Below are 20,717 nucleotides of genomic sequence, written 5' to 3'. Positions count from 1 at the left end.
TCAAAGTACCATACAAATCTAGAGAAAGGTCCAAGATGTTTCTACTGTTAATATGTAGGCCTCCAAAAAGCAAAGGTTTCCTAGCAGAATTGAGATGCTGTCTGAAATGGTGATGAAATTTCCTAAGTCTTACTGTTCTGAGAGACTTCAATATCCCTATTGACACCACCTTAAGCCCAATTTTTTCTCTCTGTACTTTCCACTCTTGGTTTCTCACAGGTCGTTTCTGGATCTACACAAACAGCTGGTCATATCCTGGATCTGATTTTTTTTTTTAAACCGGACATGGATAAAGACAGCACAGAAAATACACCCCTATCCTGTACTAACCACCACATTCTCAATGCTGATTTCAGAATCCTCCTGGCCTCCAGACAAGTAGAAGCTCATGTCCTGGTCAAAGTCCAAAACTTTCTTGTAAGTAAATCCCCACCACCATCACCACCGAAAAACCATCAGAAAAAAAGATCTAGTGAGTCACCAGAACCACTCACAAACCACAGACATTGGACACACTGGTGCTGAAGCATCTAGTTGCCCCTCACAGATGTCCAAGATTCTCTGGTGATCCGCAACAGAAAAATTGCAAAGAAAATTTGAGCATTGGAGGTAGAAGATACATGCATGTGCAGATAGGTTCTGGCACAAGGTGGTCTTGTAGCTGTTTAAACAAAGAAAAAAGAAATCCAGCCTCTCCTCTACCATAACAGTCTCGTCGAAGCACACCCTGCTGTACTATTAGACTGCAGATTACCTTGTGAACTTTGAATGCCTCCACTCACTGCCAGAACCAATCGCTCTTGCTGTGGAGAATTATCAACCAGTTATTTAAGAAAAATATCCACTCACATCACTGTCAGGACACCAGATTGCACATACTGGATATTGGCATAATACAATATTTTTCCTCTCTGAATTTAATCAGTGCAGGAAATTTGAATGTGTGTTGATTTTTGTGGGGTAGGGAAGGGAGAGAAAAAGCATGTTGCGTGTGGACATGCCTATTGATTTTTGTTTTGGGTGAAGAAGGGCTGTATAAATGTTTTTTGATCAGGGAAGAGACTGAGAGAAAAGGAAGATTTGTGAGACTACTGAGAGGGTTGGAATGTGGAACCTGGGTAAGGGAAGCAATGATAGAGGGAGAGCATAGAAAGACTGGAAATTTGGAAGGAAGAAAAAGAGAACACAGAATATGAAAAGAAAGAGGAAGGGAATGGAGGGGAAAGAGAAGGAAAGGGAAAGATTGGTTACTAAACAATATAGCAAAATTAGATTGAGTGGCAAATAAGCTGATAAAGGAAAAACACATAGTGGAAGAAAGGGAAAATAAAGTGAAGGGAAAGAAAAAAACAAATGCAAGGGACAAAAAGTAAATGTTTGCTTAAGAGAAAGTTCCTTTGCAAAATGGTATATTAAATGTCATTCAAAAAAAGATAATCTGTGCTGTGGCGCTGTGAATAGAAATTCACCAGTGGCCAGCCCTGGCTGGCTATTCTGCCTCTCTCTTGTTTATTTTTAATGTTGTACAAAATTCTTAGATTCATAGATTGTAAAGGCCATAAGGGACTTTACATAGTCTACTTTGACATGTATATCACAGGCCATTAAATTTTCACCCAGTTACCCCTAAATTGAGCCCAATAACTTTGATATTTGACTAAAGCATACCTTCCAGAAAGGCATCCAGTCTAGATTTGAAAACATCAAGAGAGAGAGTCCACTACTTCTCTTGATAGTTTGTCCGTATTGTTAAAAAACTATGCCCTATTCTAATTTGAATTTGTCTGGTTTCCGCTTCTAGTCAAGTTCTTGTTATGCCATTCTCCATTAGATTAAAGAGCCATTTTAGTACCTGGTATTTTCTACTGATGAAGGTACTTATATACTGTAATCAAGTCACCTCTCCATCTTCTTTTTAATAAACAGATTGAGCTCATAAGTCTCTCACTGTAAGGCATTTTTCTAGTCCTCTAGTTATTTTTGTGGCTCTTTTCTGTAGCCTTTCCAATTTTTCAACGTGGACCTGCAGGATGTAGTGTACTGGATGCAGTCCTGACCGCATGTACAAAAATATGATCATATTGGAAGATCATTAGGTGCCAAAGTGACCTCTCATGACCAAGTTAGTCATAGCCCAAAATACTTAATGAAAAGCCACACTAATTAGGTACTTATTAAGAAGAGTATGTGGGAAAGATGTAAATATAAAAGCTCAATTTTAAAGCAGAAAGTTGATTTTTATGACTAAGACCTCCAGAATAAGTCATACTTTTGCATGTGTATGGATAAAAGGTATAAAATCCAGCTTCCTGTGTATATAGTATTTAATCACAAAACAGCCAAGCTAGCCAATTTTTGCCATGCAGGACATCAACAGGAATGTTGGCCTATATATTTTTTCAATGTTATTTTTCAAAAAAGCACAAATATAAAGAAAAATATAGTGAAATGAATTTGACCAATGTAATCTATGCAATACTGTTTTCAGAAATGACCTCAGTTATAAAAGATACACATTCACATTAATGCCTCCAGATCAGGCCATATTTTAGGGCATTTCCCCTACTTTTTTCACCCCCGTAAAATTTTCTCCTTTTGACAGTTCTTTCAACTAATCTGAATACACAGATGGCAAATTAGAGTTCCATTTTTGAGTATTATATGTTTTGTTACCATTAGAGAACTGGTATCCATTTCTTGCTTTTCACTGAAAGATTTAATTAAGCAGCAAATTCCAGTACACACGTTTTTGGAGAGGACCATATCTATATATACAGAACACATTTTTGCATATGTTTCTTCAATATTTTTGTAATCTCCGGCAAGAGAGAATTGTATAACAGTATAGCTGCTGACTGGACATATCTCCAACATTTACTTCCAAAGTCAAAGGGAGTTGTGGGTGCCAAGCATCTCTGAAAATCAGGCCATTTATTTTATTTACGTGCTTGTATAATGATTTAGGTGCCTAAATATAGGCACCTAGCTTTGAAACTTTTGGCCTAAATTTATAAATGTCATACTGTACATAAAAACACCGCATTAGGATAGATCAGGGGTCAACAACCTGCGGCATGCGTGCCGATTTTTAGTTGCACTGTGCTGCCAACCAGGCTGCTGGTCCCACTCAGCCCGCTACCGGCCTGAATGGACGGAACCCTGGGCAGGCAGCGGGCTGAGCGGGGCCGGTGTCCGGGCCCCCGGCTGACAGGGGCCAGTGGACGGAACCCCAGACTGGCAGCAGGCTGAGCAGCTCAGCGCACTGCCGATCTGGGGTTCCGTCTGCCGGCCCCTGCCAGCCAGGATCCCCGCCACCAGCCTGCTGCCAGCCCGGGGTTCCATCCATCCAGGCCGGCAGCAGGATGAGCGGGCCAGTGGCCGGGACCACAGACTGGCAGCGCAGGTGGCAGACAGAACCCCAGACTGGCAGCGCGCTGAGCTGCTCAGCCCGCTGCCAGTCTGGGCTTCCTTTCGCCTGCCCCTGCCAGCCGAGGTCCCGGCCACCAGTCCCGCTCAGCCCACTGCCGGCCTGGGGTTCAGTCAGGGGGGCCCTGTAAATGTAAAATTTATTACTAGCACACGATACCTTAAATTAATGAAGACTTGGCATGCCACTTCTCAAAGGTTGCCGACCACTGGGATAGATTCATCCCTGATGTTATTGAATTTGGCCCCCTGTTGATTTTATTCACAATACCTTGTCGCTGTGTGATATCTGGTTCTGTATGCTATTGTATATTTTAGAATCATAAAACACCCACTTGGAATTCCTTAACAACTGTTAAAACTTTTTATAGAAAAAACATTCAAAAGAATGTGATCAAAACAGCAGACTAACCAGCTTAGAAATCAGCTTAGGCACACTTCTTTGCTAGTTGTTGCAGCAGAGTTCTATCTCCAGATTAATTAAATACAGGTGCAGGAATCTTTATCACAACAATGTATAGACTATTCCCAGTTTTTTTTAATTAATAGGAAAACAGCTACTAACGTGGATTCCACCATAGCCTATGTGCATTATTGTGAGCCATTTAATATTTTAGTTGCTGGGCTAAAATATAATTCTCTTTGAAGAAACAACCTCTTGAACAATCTTGAGATCAGTGCAGGTTGTTACATGAGCCTAGGAAGTCAGCTGTTCTGTGAGTCCTGTTATACTAAAGTTCTGCTTGCTTTCTGTTATTTTGTCCTGAGCACATCTCCTGATGCCACACAGTCAATCGTTAAGTTGCAGTTCTGCTATACAATGAGTACATAAAAACAACATTGTGGGATTCTTTTTTGCCCAACTAACTTCCAGGTGAAATCTTTGCAGTTTACAAATAAATGATTGCCAGACTTGCAAAACTCAACCCAGAATCTAAGTTATTTTGAGTTCGTTCTAGCCCCCAGTCACCCAAAGTCAGGTTTCTGAAGTGGGAATTTATGTAACAATTCTGATGGTGATAGGGGCATGTGTAGACCCCATCTCCATCTCCCACGATCTTATTAGCTATGTTATGTTAATGGATTTAAAATATAGTAAAAAATTTACTTTAGTCAGTAAGCTAAGCAGATAGGATTCTGAATACACAGTGGAACCCAATCTGTTGAGTATGAAGGTTCCATTTTTGACAGTGATGATTTTCAGAGTAGAATCACACTTTAGGAACTTTAATGAAAGAATGACAATGTACACCACCTGCCCATTAATTTCTGCAGGTTGTTTTTGATCACTGCTTTGATTTTTAGTTGTGGTAGATCAATCTGATGCTTGGTGATTTTGAAATAACTGCTTATACTTACAAATTTTTCTCCAAAAAGTTAATGCACTTTCTGTACTATAGTGATCAAAATGTCCTCACAGTATCAGTGACATTTATTTTATTTTATTCCACTCCAAGCTGCTATGATTGTCAAGGTAGCAACACAAATATATTGTGAATAGATGCCTTTGAGAACAAAATAAACACAACTTGATTAAGCAAGCGTGGCTTGTACCAGTATATTAATGAGGAAAAAGGGCAAGGGAAGTTTCCAGAATGGACATCTTATTTCTTAGTGTGAAATGTGAAAAATCTCCCTAAGGGGAAGTGCATAATGTGCTTCTCTATTCTTGTCTTTATTTCAGTCACAAGATCAAAATCAACATTTAGCTAAGCACTGTCGGTCAGGTATCTTTGCAGTTGTGATGCTTTAAGCATCACATATTTAAGGGATTAATTGTACCTTGCTTAATATTTAATGTGATATACTTTTCTAGTGGCTGTCTTTCTCTTCTAAGCCGTTCCGGTGGTCTTCCAGTATATCATTTTGGCACACATCATCTTTCGGTTTTTATGTTCTCAAGGCAATGTGATGTATGGCCCACACTGTTGAAGTGGAGCCATTTATTATATTGTCAAAAATTACACTTTGCCTGGCACTACTGACATCGTACTGACTAGCTGGAAGCAGAATATACTAATGCTTTATGCAATGATTCAGCAGTTTAATTATGTCATGGTGCCTGAAATTGGGCCTGCTCTTCCCTAGAAACACAATATCAGCTTGTACAGTAACTCCTCACTTAACGTCCTCCTAGTTAAAGTTGTTTTGTTGTTACGTCGCAGATCTATTAGAGAACATGCTTGTTTAAACTTGTGCAATGCTCCCGTATAACGTTGTTTGGCAGCTGCCTGCTTTGTCCACTGCTTGCAGAAAGAGCAGCCCATTGGAGCTAGCTGTCGGGGGTTTAAAACCAGGGTGGGCCGGCAGCCCCCCATCAGCTCCTCTAAGTTCCCTGTGCGGCAGCCACGCAGCAGGCTACCAAGCCCTGGGCAGTTCAGGTGTCCCTCCTCACACTGCCATGTGCTGCTCCTGCCCTCTGCCTTTGAGCTGCTCCTGGGAGCCTCCTGCTTGCTGTGCAGGGGGTGGGGGAGAAGAGGGGTGCTGATGTCAGGGTGTTCCCCTCCCCCCACTCCTGCACCCCACCTCCACAGAGCAGGCGGGGGACACCATAGGGCTCAGGACTGAGGGAGCTTGCTGGTAGCAGCTGCTGTCTCAACTTGCTGATATACTTAAAAAGGCAGTGTACTTAGAGTGGGGTCAGCATACTTAAAGGGGCAATACACATTTCTCTCTCACACACGCTTGCACACACACACACATCATGTGTGTGTGTTTGTCTCTCTCTCTCTCTCTCGTGCGTGCACATACACACACATACGTTGTGTGTCTCTGTCTCACACACATGCACCCCCTGGCACTTTGGAAAGTGGAGGGAGTGGTGCGCTCCAGTGAGATAGCATGGATTCATCGTCACATTCAGTTTCCGCAGGGAATGTTTGCAGCCACTGCCATGCGTCTATTGTATCTCTTCCCTCCATTCATGCTGTCTTGTAGAGTAAGGCTACATTAACAACAATGTGTTAACCCTTGAGGGCTCAGCCGAGTGCTAGTTCATCATTAGCAGCAAGGCGTTCCCTGGGAAATAGCCCACCCTCTGACTCCACCACCTCAACCAAGCTTCACAATCATCATTGCTATGTACAGTATTAAATTGTTTTTTTAAAACTTATACTTTGTATATAATGTCTTTTGTCTTGTGAAAAAAATTTCCCTGGAACCTAATCTCCCCCATTGACATTAGTTCCTATGGGGAAATTGGATTCCCTTAACATTGTTTCACTTAAAGCATTTTTCAGGAACATAACTACAACATTAAGTGAGGAGTTACTGTAGTAGGGGCAGTAGCAAGATGGGCACATGTGAACAGCTGCTTATGATTTCACTGGATGTCTGCTCTGAAAAATGAGCAGCCTTAACTTAAGTGGACAGCAGTCGTCCATCATCCTCAACTGTGCTTGGCAAGTGTCCTTATTTGAATATTTACTTACTGTAGGTAACATGCGAATATTATTTGTTATTTAACATTTATATTGTTGTAATGTAGAGGTTTCATCCAGATCGGGGCTACACTAGACAGTCCCTGCTCCAAGTTGCTTACATTTTACACAACTTTTTGAGTATGCCTATGTAATGACTATTACATTCATATGTCCACTGTGTTGGTGACAGACACCTCATAGACACCAACTTCTGAGGTGCTTTTAACTTGGACAGTGTCTGATATGGCCAGTTTGATATTTACAGCAAAGGTTTGCCCACTTTCCCTTAAATGTCCATTTAATTATAGATAAAAGTTCATCTGTGTGTGCAAAGTGAGAGCAAGCATCATCTTTTTCATTTTGCCTAGATTTGCTGAAGAGACTGTGGTCTATATTTTTTGCAATAACCGTGTGCTAAAATTGATACTGTCCTTGCCAAATGCATTCTCTGTTAAGAGACTTTGAGAAAATCTTCTTTTAACTTCAGGGATATGGTGTTAGGAATTGATAAACTGATTGAGATTATGGCATGAGTTTTGTTCACTGTCTCTTCTAAATCTTGGAGAAAGTCAAACTTGATGTGACCTGTTGAGTTGCCAGCAGTTTTGAAGTGTATATTTAAACCTACTTCATGATAATGTTTGAATGAAAGTATCTAAAGTTATGCTTTGAAGGTTGCTGTTGTGTATCCCTCTATTTAAATAATTTCACATTTAAAATCTCTTTCATTTTTTTTGTAGCTGTTAATACAATAGTAGAAAATCTTCCAAAATATGTGTATTCATGTTTAGGGAAGGCTAAGCCCTGCTTATTGTTGAATTGTACAACAATTGTTGTAATGTAATATGCACATTTTATATAGCTAATGTTTGGAATGGACAATTTGTTTGCTTTGAACAGTTGCAGATTGCAGGAGATGCTTGTAAAGACTTTGTATTATCAGCCAAGGCTTAATCTGCAGTAGAAAAGGTTTGTCTGTAAAGCTATGCTGTAGACACTCTGGCAAAAGATTGCTTTTGTTGGTATAGCTTATACCCCTAACAAAATTAGCTATACTGGCAAAAGCACATTTTGCTGGGATAACTGTTTCCACATGAGGGCTTTTGTTGGTATAAAAATGACAGTTAATAAAAATCGTATTAATGATCAACAAAAAAAATTGTGTGGACCTAGCCCAAGACAAGGACTTCATGGGCTACCATTCAAGAAATCTAAATGTTCTTGACAGTGTTCTTGGGTTCCTGCTTGTGCCTCACTGTAGAAATTGCTGACATTTTAATTATTTATAAGTGTTTTTAAAGGTAAAATTAAAGTAATTAATAATTAAAAGCAGATGAAGAGGTTTTGTGCAAAGAACAATATTAACTATTATTGCAGTGTATTTCTAGTGAGAACTCTCAGGGATCTGTTCTTGGTCCTATGCTATTTAATATTTTTAGTGATGACCGGGAAGAAAACACAAAATCATCACTGATAAGGTTTGCAGATGGCACAGAGATTGGGGGAGTGGAATATTATGAAGAGGACAGGTAACTGTCATAGGGTGATTTGGACGACTTGATAAACTAGGCTCAAGCAAACAATAGGTGTTTCTTTACAGCCAAATGTAAAGTCATGTATCTGGGAACAAAGAATGTAGGCCATACTTGCAGAATGGTGGACTGTATGCAATTGCACTGACTGCCATAGAACTCCCTGGCATAAGGTTGTGGTGTTGCAGGGGTTCTTGTCTCTACCATCCCCCTCTCCCACCCTCCCAAATAACCACTTCCTTGGTCCCATAAGAGCCTGTCTGTCTGGGTTCTCTATGGCCTGGCCCTCTGGCCAGGTTACTTAACTGGACACCATTACATTAGGCTTGAATAAAGACTGGGAGTGGATGTGTCATTACACAAAGTAAAACTATTTCCCCATGTTTATTTCTCCCCCTACTGTTCCTCACACGTTCTTGTCAACTGCTGGAAGTGGCCCACCTTGATTATCACTACAAAAGGTGGTGGTTTGTTGTTTGGGTTTTTTTTCTCTCCTGCTGGTAATAGCTCTCTTTACCTGATCACTCTCGTTACAGTGTGTATGGTAGCACTCATTGTTTCATGTCTTCTGTGTATATAAAATCTCCCCACTGTATTTTCCACTGCATGCATCCAGTGAAGTGAGCTGTAGCTCACGAAAGCTTATGCTCAAATAAATGTGTTAGTCTCTAAGGTGCCACAAGTACTCCTTTTCTTTTTGCATCCCTTTCTAGTGTAAGAAAGATTCACCTGTAAGTTCAAATAAAAATACATACTCATAATTCTTCTGCCCCCTTGTGCTACTCTGAAGTTCTCTGCCTTTCACCTGCAACCCCTAGGTCCTGCAGAGCTTCTTCCTATATTGTTTCTTTCCAGCAAGTCTCCCCCACTATAGGCTGCTCCCTGTGGATATCTTCTAGCCTGTCTTTACTAGGCTCTTCCCAGAGAGCAGGAACTCCCCTTTGCTCCTCTCTCCTGGGTCTCCCCCCCCGAGACTGTGTTCACAGATCAGTGATCCCCTCTCACTGATCCCCTGCAGACTTTTAAGTCTCCAGACAGCTATCCCCTAGCTGAGTGTGATGGTCACAAGCAAGGCTGTGCCTGGCTTGCCTTAAAAGGCTAGACAGCCTGTGACAGGGACTCTATCCTGGGAAACAGTGACTGAAAAATTCTTATGTGTCATAGTTGCTAATCAACTGAATATGTGCTTCTGGTGTGACACTGGCTAAAAGGGCTAATGTGATTGTAGGATGCATAAACGGGGGGCTGGTGAGTAGAACCAGGGAGGTTATATTGCCTCTGTATTCTGCACTGATGCAATTACTACTAGAATATTGTGTCCAATTTTGGTGAGCAGAATTCAAGAAGGATGTTGAAAAATTGGAGAGGGTTCAGAGAAGAGCCATGAGAATGATAAAAGGATTGGAAAACCTGCATTAATAGTGAAAGATCTAAGATGTTCCATCTGTGTAGCTTATCAAAGAGAAGGTTAAGGAATGATTTAATCACAGTCCATAAGTGTCTACAGGAAGAGTAGAAATTTGATAATAAGGAGATCTTAAGTCTAGCAGAAAAACGTATAACATGATCCAGTGACTGAAAGCTGAAGGTAGACAAATTCAGACTAGAAATAAGGTGCCAATTTTTAATAGTGAGGGTAATTAACCATTTGAGCAATTTACCCAGGGTTTTGATTGTCTTCCTCATAAGGTATCAGTCAGTTGAATATTCTGCTTTTTATTTTTCAGAAACCAGCAAACATTCTGGTAATGGGAGAAGGTCCTGAAAGAGGAAGAGTGAAAATAGGTAAACCTTTCAATAACATATTCATTAGATATTCAATGAATAACGATCTTTCTACGCAATTTGGTAGTTTAGAATAACATAACATTCTAAAATTCACTGTATTCTTAATAACAAGATTTTGTACACAACTCCTAATTAAACTGAATATTGGCCAAAAAGTATGTTTGAAGTTAAGAATTTAGCAAGGATTAGACATTTATATAGATAATGAGGACATCTACACTTACACTAGATTGGATAAAAGTATAGATGAGGGCATGCTTCAGGGCATAAACCAAATACTAACTATCAACAGTTAGGTAGAAATTTTCCTTGCGGCTGTGTTTATCAATAATTGCCCAACACAGGCTTCTTGCAACTTCTACCTACCATTCTGGTACTGGTGACTTTTGGAGACAGGTTACTGGACTAGAAAGGTAACTGGATAATTGGTCTGATATGGTATGGCAATTCTTATGTTCTTAAGTACTGGTTTTAAAAACTGTTCACATTTTGGTTAATGCAATTACTGGAAATCCATTTTTGGTAAACGAAAAAAGTTCAATATTTAAGAATTGTGGCGCAATAGTGGAATTATTGTAACTAAGAATTAATATGGTATTTAACAATGCTACATTTCCTCAGACATCGTTAGCATATAAAATTTAAAGAGATGGTGCTCTTTTCATTTGAAGATTTCCCTATACAACAAAAAACTATTAGGCATCAAAGTGGAAACACAAAATCACTGTGGAAGCTATTAGTCACGTATCTAATTATACTATGCAGGTACTAGGCAATAATAAAGAGGATATAAAATTTGTTTTTAATGTAGCAAATGTATGCTATTTTTAGGTATTGGGTGGGAATGTTCAAATCAGTTAGGATAAAATAGTAATCCGCCTGAACTTTTTCCCATTCCTTGACTCAACCTGAACTTTTTTGAAAATGTTTGACTAAGTTTTGTGTGTATATGCTTCTACAGTTCTTTGTATTGGTCACTCCTAGAAAGCGGAGAGCTGAACTGTTGTGAAAGAACCCATTTACTTGAGATTTTGTATGCAAAATTGTATTAAAAACAGCTCAGATGAGGTTTGGGGTTGCATCCACGCTTTCAAGTGTTTATTCATACTTGACTGTCTGCTCTTTCCAATGTTCCTCCTCATTACTACAAAGCCAGTCCTATATAAAATAAATTTCTATCTCTATATTATCTTAGCACTCTTGATTTATACAACTTGATAACATTTGAAATTTATTGCCATCAGAGTGTGTATTAACAGGCATTCATTGGTGGATTCAGCAGAGAGGCCAGGATTTAGTGCCTGATCCTGCAAATATCTTAGGGCTTGTCTATACAAGATGTTCCTGTGCAGCAAGCCAGGGTGTGAATTTACAGCACACTAGCTTGCTGTGCAGTAATGTCCCATGTGGACATTGCTGCAGCACACTGAAAGTCCTGTAGTATGCTTTGGCTTACTATGCTTTAAAAGTAGTAGTAGCCAAAGAGCACTCTGAGACTTTTAGCACACTGCGGCAGTGTCCATATGGGACATCGCTGCACAGCGAGTCAGGGTGTAAATCTACAGCACATTAGCTTGCTGTGCAGTAATGGTAGTTGAGGGAACTCTGTAATGTGCAGACTGAACTACTTTCTTACCCCTAGAGGTGATCCTTCCAAGTCAGGGTTGGGGTACATTAGAAGGATAGTACAGGGAAACTTCCACTGCCATTGTTTTCTCTCATTTTGTGGATACATTGGCATCAGTCACCAGGGCTACCCTGGCACTCCTGGCTCTGCTGCTGCTCTGCAGCAGTGAGCGATTGCCTTGGGAACATCTCATGGCAGCTGGCTCCACAGGCAGGTGCTGGCTTCAGGGGCTGTTGCTGGCTGGCGTTGGGCTCCTTCGGGGGGAAAAGACAAGAGCGTGTCGAGGTGCAGTTTGGAGCTATGCCGCCTGCCCTATCTGGGGAGTGCCTGGCCATGCACAGGCGGCCCAGCTTGGGGAGCAGGGTAGAGAAGGCTTCTGGGGGGCTAGCCAGCACCCTGGTGCCCACAGCACAGAGAGCCAGGGCCCAAGCTGGGCAGGCCGCTCCCACCAGCTTCTGATCTGCCAGCTTCTGGCTGGAGGCAAGCCCCATAGTTTGAAAACCTCTGTGCTAAATGGAAGGCTGAAATCTGGGGGGGCACATGGCCCCTGAATGCCCCCACTGCCCCAGCGGCTTTGCACCCCGGGTGGTTGCCCTGCTCGCCCCGCCCTGATTATTGCCATGATATAATTCTTTTACTATACTACAGTTCCACGAGGAAGCCACCTTTTAAATGTTACATAACGGTATCACTTAATTGAAGTCAATGGAGTTGGGCCCAGTATAATTTGAAGTAATTCAGTCAGATATCTAGTAACTATTATTTATAGTGTTCAATCATATTAGGTTACATTGTGTTCTAATAAACATCTTGCTTATCATGCTTATAAATATTGCTTGTCATTGTGTGACTTATGTATAGTCAAACAAATGTTTTAATATTTATTTTTCAGCTGACATGGGTTTTGCAAGATTGTTCAATTCACCTCTGAAACCTTTAGCAGACTTGGATCCAGTTGTGGTGACGTTCTGGTATAGAGCTCCAGAACTGTTACTTGGTGCCAGACATTACACAAAAGCAATTGGTAAGTTACTGTATAGGGAAGTGAAGTTGTTTACAGTTTCAGGATAACTGTATGTGTATTCCTTCTGTGGTGCATTCCAGAAGTGCTCAGGTGGTAGTATAGATAGGAACCATACACCTGGAAGTACTCTAGTTACTATACAAGATTAGTAGCCATTCTTTACAATCCCAGCTCCCAACATGTAAAAAGAAAGGGTATCAGAGCAAACACTACACAGATGTTCCTCAGTTCATATAGCTACAGACCATACCTTTACCCCAGTAGGTACTATAAATGGGAATCTGATGAAGATTATTGGTGGTCTTGGCAGAGCCTTGAGCCAGATGGCCTTACTGGCCCTCAGCTACATAATTTGGGGATGTTGAACATACTTGTCTTACAGGGACCCACCCCTCCTGGAAATCAGTGGAAGCCTTATACATTGGATCCTTTGCTCCCGAATCCATCTCTATTATTATGGAGTATAGAGAGCATTCCCCAGTGGTTGTCCCATATGTTGTCAGAGGAAACAATGATGGGACCCACTGAATACCAGGATGCGTATCTGGAACCTGATAAGTTGTCTTCTGCTTTAGGAGTCCTTTCACCATCTTCCCCATAGCCTTGCCTTCAGAATATTCAGGAATGGTGGGAGGAGCAGGTGCAAGAACATTCCAGATGACACTGTTGTGAAATGTTCCACAGTCAGAGTTGCAACACTGGCACGTTCCATTGGTGTTAACGTGTAGAGTCCATCTTAAAGAACTCTAGGTACAGGTGAATAACCTTCATTTCTGTCTGCAGAGAAATATTAGCAACATCATCAAATATATTCAAAGCTAATAGTTCAAAAATGCTGCTTTTCACCAGTTGAAATATATAAATAAAGATGTTAATATATTGTGTAAAAATGCATAATATAACTGTTCCTTTAAATATCTTAATTTGGGAGAACAGCAAAACATAACTTGTCTTACAGCTTTATCTGTAAGTTTGAGGATGGAGTTTGAATGACTGCTGGCTGAGCTTCTTTCTAAAATCTAGTATTTCTTTAACAATTGATGTCATCAAGAAGATGTAACAAACCAAAACTCATGGTCTGTTCACTTATTTGTGATATGAACAAAACTGAAGTATAGAATGAGTTATAAGTATAGAAAGGGCTATGAGAGTTTCCTCTTAGTTTACTATTCTTCATGCCATCTTGCTTCCTACAGAAAGCAGTCCGTGCTAATTAAACATTTGGCTCAGAGTGAGATTGGATTTTCTAGGCACCTGTGATTTATGCAATAATTATTATGCTTTGCTAATATCCTTAACACACAAGGTATTAGGTATATAAATTTCTGTTACCGTCAGTACAAAGATCTCAGTTATAGTCAATTGAATCACCTTTGTTACTAATAATGTCCTATATTATAAAAGTATATAAAGAGACAGATTTATGCTGATAGTGAATTCCTTCTCTGAGAAGAATTGAGATTGACTTTAGCAAGACATATCATTTTAGATTACCAGTGACTGTGTGATTTCTTAATTTCCTATGTCCTTGAAGGTATTTGTGAAAACAGCCATGTGGCCTCTGTTAGCATTTGTCAGGATTGAGTCCATCCTGAAGGAGGAGTAGAATAATGTGATATGTAGAATACTGTGTCACATATGAACATTGGGCAAGATCCTGGTTGCACTCCAACCCTTTTGCACCACTGCAGCTATGTAATGTGGCCATAATGCTGGCTTAAATAGCTATAGAAGAGGACAGGACAAGGAGTAATGGTCTCAAGTTGCAGTGGGGGAGGTTTAGGTTGGATATTAGGAAAAACTTTTTCACTAGGAGGGTGGTGAAACACTGGAATGCGTTACCTAGGGAGGTGGTAGAATCTCCTTCCTTGGAAGTTTTTAAGGTCAGGCTTGACAAAGCCCTGGCTGGGATGATTTGATTGGGGATTGTCCTGCTTTGAGCAGGAGGTTGGACTAGATGACCTCCTGAGGTCCCTTCCAACCCTGATATTCTATGATTCTATCTGAGGATCATCCTATCTTGGAGGAATTCCCAGTTGGCTTAGAGCTGGCATACCTAGTGCTAGACACAACCTGTGGAGTAAGGAGTGTGACTGTGGGAAAGGAGCATGGCTGTGTTTCTGATATGCTTCAGCAATCCCCAGCTGCCACAACAGCCCCATGGGGGCCATTGCATCTACCTGTAACTTAGAGTAGTCCAGAGGCTATCTTGATTGCATAGTGGGAAATTATCTTGATTCTGTTCTTTCTGTTTTGTAACTTTGTATACCATGCTCATCACCATAATGTCTGAGCACCCTCCAGTAGTGCATTAAGCAATGTGTCTATGCATCTCTGACATGCTTTTTTCTCTCTCATCCTTTCCCCAGAGTGAGATGTGCAGTTGAGTGTCTTGCTTTGATAGGGTGAGAGAGTTTTGTTTGTTTAATTTTTAATATACCTTACAAATTTCAGGTGTTTATGTAAGAGAAGGCAAGTCAAAGAAATGCACCTTGCATGTGACATATGAAGAAGTAACTAGTCAAGATGGTCACGGATGCAGCCCCATGCTCTGGATGTCCCTAGCCTCTGACTGCCAGAAGCTGGGATTGAACGACAGGAGATGGGTCACTCGATTGCCTGTTGTGTTTATTCCCTTTGAAGCACCTGGCATTGGTCACTGTCAGAAGAGAGGATAGTGGGCTAGCTGGACCATTGGTCTGACCCGGTATGGCTGTTCTTATGAGGTTTGCATGGTCATTAGTTCCTGAGGGAGTTCATTCCACAGTCTCAGGCCATCCCAGAGAAAGTTTTGTTTCCCTCACAGACGTGCTTTGCTCTTTTTGTTGAGAGTTCTGTTGTGCCAGAGGAGCACAGTTGTCGACCATGGTCTTTGCCCCAGAGCCTAAGACAGTCTTCTAGGTATCCTTTGTCCAGGTCATGGACTGCTTTGAAAATAAGGATCAAGACCTTGAACTTGATTTGAAATTCTTTGGGAAGCCAGTGTAGAGAGCAGAGGGACTGCTTTTGGGTTTGATATGTTTGTGATAGCTTGTGTTGCTGAGGAGATGTGCTGCAGTGTTCTGAACTAGTGGAAGTTTCCCAAGTGCTTAAGGTTTCAGGGTCAGTTATATCGCATTGCTGTAATCCAACCAAGAGGTGAAGAAGGCATGAATAACTGAGGCCCCTGGTCTTTGTCTGCCAGGATGGGATGGAGTTTCCTAGCAAAGCAGAGACAGTTGAAAGCATTACTCACAGATGCTGCTGTGTGAGAGTTTAACACCAGTGAGCAATCCTTGAATACTCCTAGATGACTGAGTGAACTGACTAATTGTGGTTGCGTATCTTCAACGAACAGAGACTGCATAATGGCTGGAAGCTCTTCAAAGTACTTTCCTCAGCCCTACATTGTCACCTCTGTCTTGCTCAGGTTCAGACAGCGGTTCTTTATCCAAGAGTTGATCTCATCCAAGTACTGGACCAACTTGGTGGTAGTGGCCCTGTACTTGGATGAAGAGTAGGTAGAGCTGAGTAGAGCTGTATTTTGTGGCACTTGAGTCCATGTCACAGATAATTATTCCTGGTAGTTGACAAATTGTTTGCAGATCTAGATGAGTGATTATCTATCTATCTATCTATCTATCTATCTATCTATCTATCTATCTATCTATCTATCTATCTATCTATCTATCTATCTATCTATCTATCAGGAGATCTCTTTGAAGAATGAATTAGTATAAAATTATTATTGTTGTTTAATTTGCAAAAGATGACTTTATTCCTACCCAAAGGTTTTTATTATTTAAACCAAAATATACAAGGACTCACTGTAAAATCCCAGAGGATGGTGCTAGTTTAGAGAGGTTTGTTTGCTTTGTAATGGAGTAATGACAGCTTCTACTGATGTGAGTTAGCATTTGTGGGCCTCACATAAGAAGTGTGTCTTCAGGAGGGATTTGAATGAAGGGAGGGTAGTGCCTTGTACAAATGGATAGGAAGTGTATTCCAGGCTCATGGGGTAGTGAGATAGAAATCATGGAGATGAGGGTAGGGAGAAAGGAACAAAGGCAGTGGGGAGGCCAGATTTGTTGGCCTACTGAAGAGGTTAAAGGGGGACAAGAAATTAGAACAGAGATATATGTGGGTGTGGAATTATGCAGTGTTTGAAGGCAAGGAGGAGAAGCTTATAACATGACAATTGTAATGTGTATGCTCCTTATGAGTCCAAACTTGTATTTTGCCTCTAGCATTGTGAGCAATTACCAAGCAATCTTAATGGGCTAATTATACCAGGAACAGTTGCCATTTCAACTGCAGACCACACATTAGAGACACATTCCTTTGGTGAAGGAGGAAGCTCTTAAGCTACATCTTGAAATTTCTTTCTGAGGAACATAATTTTAACTTGTTTTAAAGTTCCACAGCCCTCAAGAAATATATATATATATATGTAATAGCTCTTGAATTAAATAAGGCACTCATTGAACAGAACTTGTTCATTCGGGAGGAGAAATTGCCTAGATGGTTTTGAAATTGAATGTTATGAAAATGTAATAAATAACATAGGCATAGGTTCTCATTTTCCACAGTATGTATAGTTTTCCTCTCTTGTCCATATATTGTTTCATTTAATTATTAATTGCAAATGATCTGGCTTTTAGCTATCATCTTAGGTTAGCTTTAGAGAGTTCTCATCCTTGATGTGAATATTGACTATTCTGTCATTGTGAGAAGCTTATTTCAAATTTATTATGCATGCATATAAACATTATTCTAAATCTACCTATTACAACCCCAGAATCGTTGCCCAAATCAGATATTGTACAAATAAGACCTCTGCTTTAGTTTTCATTCTCTTCCATCCTCTCACCTTGATTACTGCATTTCCTCATTCATGGTCTCTATGTCCCAACTCTTCAAACTTCATTTTGTCCAAAATAAGAAAGCTTGTCTCCATGTACTTATCCAGAAACAAGAAGCTGTTACTCTCAGTGCAAGTCTACACTACCACTTAAGTCAATCTAATTTACATTACTCGGGGTAAGCAACAGCTTAGCAGAAGATAATAGTTTTTGCTGATGACATAGCTCTTCTGTATAATCACTCAACCAGCATGCAAGCAAAGACCAAAAGGCTGTCCAACATCGCAAAATATAGGGTTAATATAAGCTCCCAACTCAAGCTTTACATTAGAAGGCAAAAGAGTACAAGAGGTGGGTCAACTCACATGCTTTGGCAGTGAAATTCAAGCCAATGGCAATATCCAGAAGGAAATAATGTCATGAATTAGCTATTACCAGCAAGATTTGGTCTTTGAAAAATCTACAATTTAAAGACCAAACTATGAATTTTCAACTCAGATATTTCCACCTTAACATATGAATGTGAAACCTGGAAATTCACCAAAGGTATAGGTAGACACACCTTTGAAAGCAAATGCCCCAGAAAGTTATCAGGTATCAAATGGAATGTATTTATAACAAAAGCTGAGATTTATCAGAATTCAACATAATCTTATACTGAGAGTTATCAAGAAAAGATGATGGAAATATTTGGGTCATGTGTTTAAGAATGAAGCAAGAGCCTCTGCCTTGGCAGGCATGCCATTGAGCTGCTGGTGGAACATGTAAAAGGGGCTGACCAAAAGAATCCCTCCACCAAACAGTGCTTAGAAAGGGAAAACCTGTATGGGACTTATGAACAAGGATGCAATGAGTGGCCCTGGAGAGACAGGGATAGCAGAGCCTTCTTTATGCCCTAAGTGACACTTGATGGTGCAGGAATGTTTCAGATAGTATTTAACAACAATAGTTTAACTGTTTTTCTTTACTGAAGGTTTTTGGTTATAATGCGTTCGTTCTTTTCTGAAATGCACAAAGTAGATTAAATGTTGCTCTCTTTATCTAGTTACAGTAGGCAATGGATGATTTATTGCTGAGTACCTTGGGTTACTTCCCTCTTACTCGACAGTGACTTCCTTTGAAAATATTGTGCATACACAATATAGTATATTTGGGGGGTATTGTTTTGGAAAGGAAAAGCTAATTCCATCACTGCGGTCACCTGAAAACCAAAATACTGCACAAAGTTATTTGGCAGACACACAACAGGTGTTAGTTTTTCCTGCAAGGTTATTTACATAAAACATTTCAAGGGTGTTTGAAGAATTGGTATTTTGTGAAACCTAAACTGCTCCAAGTTAGAATTGACAAATTACCATGAGTTAAAAGCCATGTAGCAGTCTTGCTTACATTAAGCATTCCCTCAATTGGGAGACTAGTTATAGCTGTGTCTAGTTACTATAACTCTGTCTAATCTGCACTCTAAATTAGCTGTTAAGATTAAATAGAATATTCCCCAGAATTAATGTCCAAAAATAAACTGGTAAAGGCTCAAGCTGATACAGACTAAGTAGTCTGATCATAAAGGTGTTTCATTTTTATAAACTAAGTTTTAGTTTCTAAAACTGAAAGGAAACACTAATGCATCTTTTAAAGTTTTGGAGTGCATTTAGTGGTTATGAAAGTGAGATTAATAGGAATGAGCCAGGCACGGGGGCCAAATCTATATGTACTGAAGCCAGGGGAGTTATTCTGCTGCGGGTTAGGAAAGAAGATCTAATGGATAAGGGTCCTGGACTGGAACTCGAGGTGTTGGTTTAATTACTGGCTTAGCCACAAATATCATTTGTAGTTTACAGCAAGTCACTTAATCTACATTGTGATTCAGTTCCTCATCTGTAAGGTGAGAATAATATTCACAGCAGTGTTGTGAGGATAAAGTCCACTAATTGTGGGATACAGATATAGAACAGTGTTGAGGGACATGATTAGATACATAGCTACATACATACATACGTACCTACATAGATTAGATTTCTCCTATGGTGAATTTTAGCCCTGAATTTAAGGAGTCTGACCGAGCTTCCCATACAGCTCTCCAAATGCACCTCATTCCTGACATAAAAATCTGTGGATTTTCAGTCTTAAACAGAGACTGCCAATCATGTCAATTTATGTCATATTTTGTGGTCTGATATTGGATCTTCAGTCAGACTGCCCATTTACCACTGTCAGCTGACCACCATAAAATGTGACACAAATTGACGCTGACAATTTAATATATTCTAACCCAGGATTGGAAAAGCAAGTTCATTAGCCCCAGTGCTGTCTACATTACCCAATACCTTCCACTATCACTTCAGCTTCTTCTTGGGCTGATTTTTCCCCCACAAAATGTAATGACTGTTGAACCCAAGTTCTTTGATTTTATATTTCATGTTCAGTTATACAGAGATACATTGTTACAGGATAGGTTTCAGAGTAGCAGCCGTGTTAGTCTGTATCCACAAAAAGAAAAGGAGTACTTGTGGCACCTTAGAGACTAACCAATTTATTTGAGCATAAGCTTTCGTGAGCTACATCACTTCATCTTTATGGTTAGGTGAGCTCACCTTACCTGATCACTCTTGTTACAGTGTGTATGGTAACACCCATTGTTTCATGTTCTCTGTGTATATAAAATCTCCTCACTGTATTTTCCACTACATGCATCCGATAAAGTGAGCTGTAGCTCACAAAAGCTTATGCTCAAATAAATTTGTTAGTCTCTAAGGTGCCACAAGTATTCCTTTTCTTGTTACAGGATAATTAGCAAGGCTAAAAATACTTTGGATGGTTTAAGAAGGGGCTTACTGCTTTAGGCAAACAAAGTTTTCCAAATCAATAACCAGTGATGTGAAGCCAAAATATTATGAAAAATTTCTCCCTCAATGAGTAATAAAGACAATGTTCCCTGGGCAATATAGTCTTTCTCCATTCTGTTCACAAAGGTCCATCAGTTCCACACACTTTCTCCCCAACTCCTTCCCCTCCACCCCCAAAAAACTTCACCTCACTATTTTTCTTTCAAAAAATGTT

At 40.2% G+C, this 20,717-nt stretch overlaps 1 protein-coding gene across 11 annotated transcripts in view; it reads left to right on the top strand.

Annotated features, from left to right (window-relative positions):
* The window catches only part of CDK19 (cyclin dependent kinase 19), a 230,982-nt gene that overhangs the window by 167,520 nt on the left and 42,745 nt on the right, over positions 1–20,717 (top strand). For 6 of the 11 annotated variants that reach the window (XM_043542807.1, XM_043542811.1, XM_043542810.1 and 3 more), the window contains 3 exons: positions 357–417; positions 10,108–10,165; positions 12,688–12,819. In XM_043542807.1, coding sequence (XP_043398742.1) covers positions 357–417; positions 10,108–10,165; positions 12,688–12,819 — 251 coding nt within the window. The remainder of the gene's footprint in view (positions 1–356; positions 418–10,107; positions 10,166–12,687; positions 12,820–20,717) is intronic. The other 5 variants (XM_043542809.1, XM_037894634.2, XM_027819801.3 and 2 more) reach the window with 1 other exon arrangement.

This window comes from Chelonia mydas, chromosome 3, assembly GCF_015237465.2.
Source record: "Chelonia mydas isolate rCheMyd1 chromosome 3, rCheMyd1.pri.v2, whole genome shotgun sequence".
NCBI classification, from domain to species: domain Eukaryota; kingdom Metazoa; phylum Chordata; order Testudines; family Cheloniidae; genus Chelonia; species Chelonia mydas.
The sequence above is the reverse complement of the archived record's forward strand: the minus strand, read 5'-3'. Positions and strand labels throughout refer to the sequence as shown.